We start from the raw sequence: 8,064 nt of genomic DNA, 5'->3' as shown, positions 1-8,064 counted from the left end.
TGTTTTAAGGGCTAGAAATTGTATTATCGGTGTTATACTACAAACAAACTCCATTTATAGTATAAAGTACGAATTATTCCATAATGATGAATTTGATGGATTTATATTAATTGAACTTTCACATAATGATGAATTCGGTGAGTTCATATTGATTGAATTTTCGCTCAATGTGGGGTTGGGTTTAGGATCACAATAAATGATGAATTTCTCGTCAATTACTCCCTTTGTCCCACTGTATGTGAGATCTATTTTTTGGACATGGAAATTAAGAAAAATGTATTTTGTTTGTAGTAGTGCTGCCGCCGGTTCCGGGCCCGAACCGGCGGTTCAGGGTCGAGAATGGCTTGAACCTGAACCGGCCCGGATGAAATGTAACGGGCCGGTTTTCGGACCCTGAATTGGCGGTTCCGGGCTTTTTTCCTTTTTTATTTTTTTTTTAATTTTTTTTGTATTCTTTTTTTATGAAATTAAATGATTTGTGATGAAATTTCAAAATTTTAATTCAACTTAAGTCTTAAAATATAAAATATAAACATGTGTTGTAATCGAAATTATAAACATGTAATATTTTTTGTCATACTTTTAAATTAAATGACTTGTGTTGAAAATTTATATTTTATGAAATTAAATGATTGTGATGAAATTTCAAAATTTTAATTCAACTTAAAATATAAAATATAAACATGTGTTGAAATCGAAAATATAAACATGTAATATTTTTTATGTCATATTTTTAAATTAAATGACTTGTGTTGAAAATTTATATTTTATGAAATTAAATGATTGTGATGAAATTTCAAAATTTTAATTCAACTTAAAATATAAAATATAAACATGTGTTGAAATCGAAAATATAAACATGCATGTAATAGTTTTTATGTCATATTTTTAAATTAAATGACTTGTGTTGAAAATTTATATTTTATGAAATTAAATGATTTGTGATGAAATTTAAAAATTTTAATTCAACTTACAATATAAAATATAAACGTGTGTTGAAATCGAAAATATAAACATGTAATATCTTTTATGTCATATTTTTAAATTAAATGACTTGTGTTGAAAATTTATATTTTATAAACATGACAATTAATATATTTTTAACATAATATTTTGTTATGTCATCTTAATTCTTAAGTAATACTTGTGTTCTTTTAATTAATATAATGTCATCTTAATTTTTAAGTAATACTTGTGTTTTTTTTTATTAAATGACTTGTGTTGAAAATTGAAATACAATAAAAGAAAAATAATTCTAACACATTGACAATCAAAATAATGCATAAAAATTGAATTTATTCTATGTACACAAAAAATATTATAAGGATACAAATTACAATCTTGAAAATTGAATAAGTAAACTAGCTAACACTAACTAAATAACTAATTCATTAAAAATTTACAATAAATTCCGAAAGAGAGTTGTCTAACAGGGGAGGGGGGGGGGGATTAAGGGCTTGAGCTCAATTTTAATATAAATATTAAAATTGAGTGACCTACGTATCTTCATTGAATAATGAAGAATCAAAGCCCACGTAGTTCTCTTACCTTAACTTACCTAATCGTAGTCCTCGGGCTCAGATCGTTCGGACTCGGTGAATTCATCGTTTGGGCTCTCGTCGGCTTGATCCCATTCATTCTTTTGAGCTCGCAACTCGGCTTTGGACCAATCATCAAGCAACATGGTGGCTTCCATGTTTCGAGGATCCATGTTGCTTCTTCTTTCGTCCAAGACAAGCCCACCAACGCTAAATGCTTGCTCGACGGAGACCGTGGAGGCCGGGACCGCGAATAACTCCTTGGCCATGGTGGCGAGTATGGGATATTCCCTCTCGTGCGCGGACCACCATCTCGAGACGTCAAATTGTTGACCACCTACATTTTTGAAAGCAAATGTACTAGACAAATATATATCTAGCTCGTTAGTAGTATAGCTCCTTTGTGTATTCATAAATGAATAAGCGGCTTGAGCCCATTCGTTTTGATCAAAACTACTTCCTAAGGTGGATGAGCCATATTGACCTTGTGAACTAGTAGTACCACTTGAAGAGTATGAGGGGTTTGCAAGCATATATTTTTGTTCATAGTCATTAAACAAAGTTCTAAGTGTGTTATCTATTCTAAGTTTAATATCATCTAATGCGGGAAGGTACCATTCTAGCATTTCATTATTTCTTAATCTTGACTCATAAATATCCCTAAAGGTACCATAATAAATTTCTAACATGCGATAAACACCGACAATTTTCATTGTAGGATCTAAAATCTTAGCAATTAAAAAAACATCGGGAATTTCAAGAAAATATTTAAGCCACTTAATGATCATTTGATATGATACGTCCTTCAAATCGTTTTTTTTATAACAATCATTTAAAGCAATACCAATGAACATGCAATGTTCTAAAACTTTAATACTAGTGCAATAATAAACACCGGATAAATCCGTAGTAACATTTTGAAAAACCTTTAAAAGTTGAAATAAACTATCACATTGTTTCCAATAAGAGGGCAATAAAAGTTGAAATAGCCTCGGGAGTTGATCTAAAAAAATCACATAAATGCTCAATATGTTCCATTGTAGATGCAAGCATGCCAAATGTTGAATTCCAACGTGTAGAAACATCTTTAACAAAATTCGTATATCGATTTTTTTTGTGACGACAATATTTTTGCAATTTTTTGTCAATAACGGCTTTTCTATGCAACATATTAACGGCTTGTCTAATGTGATCAACAACATTATTAATAAGAGAATAAGCATCTTGTACACATCTATTTAAAATATGACAAATACAACGAGCATGAAAATACCTACCATTAAAAGAGGGTGTGCACGCGGCAACTAACTCGGGAATGGAGGCGGTGTTGGCGGATGCATTATCAAATCCAACAGAAAATATCTTATTTAACATGCGATACTCATTTAAAACAGAAATAATCAATTGAGAAATATTAGTAGCATTATGTATTTCATTAAAATCTCTAAATGCAATTAAACGTTTTTGAATTAACCAACATTCGTCAACCCAATGACAAGTAATACCCATATAAGAATATCTTTGGAAAGAATCACTCCATATGTCGGAACATATAGAAAAATTTTGATTTAAATTCTTAAAATGTTTTCTTAAATCACGTTTTCTTTCTTTGGCTTGTCGTCGAATATTTTTGCACATAGAAGTTTGACCAATTTTTTTGGCGGCCGGATTATAAGCATTTTTTATAGTATGTTTAAAAGTAAATTTATCGGCAAATCTAAAAGGTAAATGCTCCATTGAAACATAACGAGCCATGTACTCTCGAGCATTTTGTGGATCAAATTTCCATAAAACATTACCTTGTTCATTACCTTGGCGTTCGAAAGCTTCGGGATGTAGTTGAGTTTGAGTTGTATGGATTCCATACTCGACAGTGTGCTTACTCTCCATGTGCATTGCGAGGGTGCCATAACCCCCTCCCGCTTTCCATTGATAAGTAGCGTTGCAATAGTTGCAATAGGCAATGAACCTCTCGGGAGCATTTGGACCATCCTTTGGATTTTTAGGAGCGGGTTCCCTCCTAAAATGTTTTGTGAAAATGCTAGAAGAAATTAATTTACTCTTACCCCTACCTTTACCTCTAGTGGGAGGGATTTCCTCCTCAAAGTTGTGACGTGCTTGCTCGGCTTCCTCCTCCGCCTCTTCGTTACGCAAAGTACGTGCATATTCTTCATCCTCCGCTTCTTGAAGTTGTCTAGCATATGCTTCACCTGCCAAATCGGCAGCCTCCCGGCGTGAGCCGAAAGGTCCTCGTTCAACTGACACTTTCACCCTTGTCCTAGAGGATGATGATGGAACTTGAACATTTTGAGTAAACTCGTGAGAAGTGGGAGTGCTATCAATATCTTCTTCGGGGTCGACATTGATAGACTTGCCACGGTTACCACGACCATGAGACATGATAACAAATAAACAAGTAGAGAAGAGAATATAGATAATAGAGGTTAGAGAATAATAAGCAAGAACAATAAAGTAAATGAACAAGGGAATGTAGTGATAGTGTAATTGAAATATATAGTATAATATAGTATTTAGTACTTAATAGTAGTACTAGTAGTAATATAATGTAAATCAAGAACAATAAAGTAAATGAGCAAGTGAGTGTAGTGATAGTGTAATTAAAATATATAGTATAGTATAGTATTTAGTACTTAGTAGTAGTACTAGTAGTAATATAATGTAAAGCAAGAACAATAAAGTAAATGAGCAAGTGAGTGTAGTGATAGTGTAATTGAAATATATAGTATAGTATAATATTTAGTACTTAGTAGTAGTACTAGTAGTAATATAATGTAAAGCAAGAACAATAAAGTAAAGCAATTAATTAAGCAAGAGAATAGCTAAAGAATTATAGAGCAAGAGCAATTTAACAAGAGCAATAGCACATAAAGAATGGAAGAGAATTAGAAGTAGAAGAGAGGAGAGTGTAGAATTGTTAATACAATGGGGTGAGTTTGAAGGTGGAAGAAGGGGCTATTTATAGATAAAATTGGGTGGGGGATAATGTGAATTAGATAAAATTGTGTGGGGAAAAAATAGAATTATAATTATGAAAATTTGAAAAATAAAATAAAAAAAGAAACAAAAAATTTGAATTTTGATGTAAAGGGCCGGTCAAGGCCCTAGGCCTAGCCCCTGCGCCTGCCGCCTACCCCCCTGCCCCCCCTGCCGCCTGCGCCCCTGTCCAGCCCAGCAGCTCTCCTCGGCTCCCGCGCCGGGCCCGGCGGTTCCGGGCGAATCGGCGGGCCGGACCGGCGGTTCAGGGTTGCCAACCCTTTGAACCGTAACCGGCCCGGATGAACTGGCGGTTCGACCCTGAACCGGCCCGGTGGTCAATGGTCCGGGCCCGAACCGTTGACCACCGGGCCGGTTCAGGGTCGAACCGCCGTTTCCGGTCGGCCCTTGGCAACACTAGTTTGTAGGTAAAAAAGTGAAAATGTGTTTAAATGGTAAAATCTTTACCAAAAAAAGAAAGAGTGTCACTTACAGTGGGACGCCTTAAATAGAAAGAGTCTCAGATACAGTGGGACGGATGGAGTAGTTGTCGGTACAAGATTTAAAAAGTTAGTGTTTTAAGTGTTTTTGATAATAAAAGTGAAAAAGTGACAAAGATTTTTTTAAATTTATTTCATATAAGAAAATTGATCAATTTAATTAGGACGATAAAAAAAAAATTGATCAAATTAATTGGGACAGATAGGATTATAAAAAGATATTGTTTTGCTTAGATAATAGGCGGGCTGGGCTTTTCTGTGGTATACTATCAGCAATTTCCACAGACGAAAATTCAATATCCACTAAATTGGAAGGCCCTATTATCCTTTTTATTTAGAAATCGAGTACAAAATTTGATAATCAATTAAACGCTAGCTTCCTTTCACTATTATTATTACTTATTGTTGTTGTATTTATTCTTGATATTTTATTTTATTATTTTGTTTTTGTCGTTTGAAAGTTTTCAAAGAATCAAGTTACAAGATTGTTAAATTAGAAAGACCTCATTCAGGACTTCTGTTTTAATTATTTCGTAATTTATGATGTTTTTGTTTTAATCACTATAACAGAAGTACCTATATATTTCTTAATCTTTCTTGTCTATTTCAGAGCCAAAGAAAATTAGTTCCAAATATCATACTCAATTTTAATATTATTGGCATTTTATTTTATTATTTTGTTTGTGTCGTTGAAAGTTTTCACAGAATCAAGTTACAAAAGATTGTTAAATTAGAATGACCTCATTCAGGAATTTTATATCATTTCGTAATGTATGATGTTTTTGTTTCAATCACTATAACATACATTATATATGTCGTTATTATATACATAAAATGCCATATACTAAAAATGAATTCTATGTTTTGATATTTAATTGGGAACCAAATTTAATGAAAAAGCCCTCTTGTTGGCCCATGATTAGTGGATGGTTCCCTTAGTATCCGTAATGTGGACCAACAATGAACCAATAGTCCTCATCTATGACCCTTTCAACCAAACATCGATAAATATTCAAATGCTATGTAACTTTTATGTTAATGTTTTCTTGTAATCATCAACTCAAATTTTTTCGGATTATTCAATGAAAAAATCAAGGCCTGCAACTTGCTGTGACATCCACATTTGTCTTAATTAACCATACATCTTAGAAGTATAACAATGCTCCTCTTATTGGCATTTAGCATATGTCTACTAACGTAGCCAATTTGATTCCTTTGCTTCTTGACCACCACTATAAGTAAATTATTCCTCACCGCACACCTAAACTTTTAGAAGACTAGCAAACTATGCAAATAGATGAAGCAAAATACATCGGCGGGAGGCGACGAGGGCGTTCGAGTCCGACGGAAAACGTCGTCAAGGGGCCACCACAAGTTTGTCGGAGTTCGCCAGCGTCCGTCGGGGCGATGGGTTGCCGAGATTAAAGACTCGCTACAAAAGGTTAGGTTATGGCTCGGGACGTTCGACACCGCGGAAGACGCGGCCAGAGCTTACGACAAGGCAGCTCGACAGCTGAGGGGCGCGAACGCCCGCACCAACTTCGAGCTGCCCCAGTCGGGCCCCGGATCTGCGTTCCCCGAGAACGCAGAGCCGTTCTCTTTTGACGCCATGTGCAGGACCGACGAGGCCGACGGACTCGTCGGCGCCCTGATGGCGAAACTATTCAACAAGAAGAGCTCCCGCGTGCTCATCCAGGGCAACGCGCCTTTCGCCCCGCGGTTGGACAATTTCGCCTCGAAAGGCGACCTGAGGGCCCCGCCTAGTCAAGCGACGGCCAATCGAGTACACGTCAGCGACCGAGTTGATGGTCCGATTAGCGATAAAAACGACATCATTTTGAATCGGAAGACTGACTCGGTGGGCCCGGCTTCGAGCTTGGAGTGGCTCGAGGGCGAACCTCAATTGGGTTGGCAACCACAAATGATGAGCCATGTTGAGGAGGATCCATTCTTGATGAGTGCATCGAAAGGTTGTACCTGGCCTGCCATGGATTTGGCGTACAACTGCAATCCTCTAAGTGAAGTGATAGCAATTAACAATCAAGGAAGGAAGGATGTACAAGTCGATGCTGCGTCGAGTTCTTGGGCTCCACTTCCACCTTTAGAAGGCAGATATGGATATCAAGATAGTAATAATTGGGTTGCAGCTAATATTGGGTGGGAATTATCTGAGCTTCATTATGTTGTACCTTCCATACTCAGTTAATAAAGCATCTGCATGGGAATACACTAGATTTAATTAGGGTGTTATGCATAGCGGAATTATATTCATAATCAATTCATTGTACCCTCTGTAAAGCAGAAAATACCTAGAAATTGGTGACTATTTTTTTTTTTTTTCGGAGTTTTAGTTAAATGTGATGGATGATGATTTAATTTGTGAGTGCTTAGCTACGGTTTTTATGGACAGTAACCTTTAAAACAGCAGCCACCTTCTGTTTTTCTTCTTTAACACCTTTAAAACGAATCTATACTATATTAAAAAGGCAGTTTTCAATTGAAAATCAATTTCAAAATTGAATGACAATTTTGTAGTTATAATAAAATTGAAGGTTTATGTTTTAATTATATTATTCTTTTTATTTTCCATTTTTTTAACTTTTGATTTGTTGTTTTAATTTATTTCCAAAATTGTGAAATTCGATTAATTATAAAATATTCAATATGCATATCAAATTAAAGATCACGATAAGAGCTTTAATTTGATATATTTTATGTAAATATTTGATTTAAAATATACAAATTAAATTTGTTTAAATATTAAAATCTTATAAATTTCTCTCTCATCTCTCATGTTTTTTTTAAAAAAATATTTTTAATTCTTTTTTATTAGATTTTTTTATTTTTTAACTTTTTTTCCTTTTCATAATATCAAATTTTATAATTGTAAATTATTTTATTTTTTTATTTTTTAATATTAAATTCAAATATATTTAGTTTAATTTAAATTTTATTATATTCATGAGTATGATAATTAAATTAGTATTAATTTATATATAAATTTAAAAAATAACAAATATTTTATGCACGGG

The 8,064-nt window shown here is 34.2% G+C and overlaps 1 protein-coding gene across 1 annotated transcript; it reads left to right on the top strand.

The window, feature by feature from the left end:
- Window positions 1-6,329: 6,329 nt before the first annotated feature.
- LOC131022919 (ethylene-responsive transcription factor TINY-like) lies at window positions 6,330-7,238 on the top strand. The gene has a single exon (XM_057952460.1). It carries the CDS (start codon window positions 6,330-6,332, stop codon window positions 7,236-7,238), a length of 909 nt encoding a protein of 302 aa, XP_057808443.1.
- Window positions 7,239-8,064: the final 826 nt, after the last annotated feature.

This window comes from Salvia miltiorrhiza, chromosome 4 (genome assembly GCF_028751815.1).
Source record: "Salvia miltiorrhiza cultivar Shanhuang (shh) chromosome 4, IMPLAD_Smil_shh, whole genome shotgun sequence".
Classification (NCBI taxonomy): domain Eukaryota; kingdom Viridiplantae; phylum Streptophyta; class Magnoliopsida; order Lamiales; family Lamiaceae; genus Salvia; species Salvia miltiorrhiza.
This window is presented reverse-complemented; position numbering and strand designations above follow the sequence as displayed.

Bases quoted from the DNA above. Each gene is read 5' to 3' on its own strand.
- LOC131022919 (XM_057952460.1), top strand. From the start codon at position 6,330: ATGAAGCAAAATACATCGGCGGGAGGCGACGAGGGCGTTCGAGTCCGA.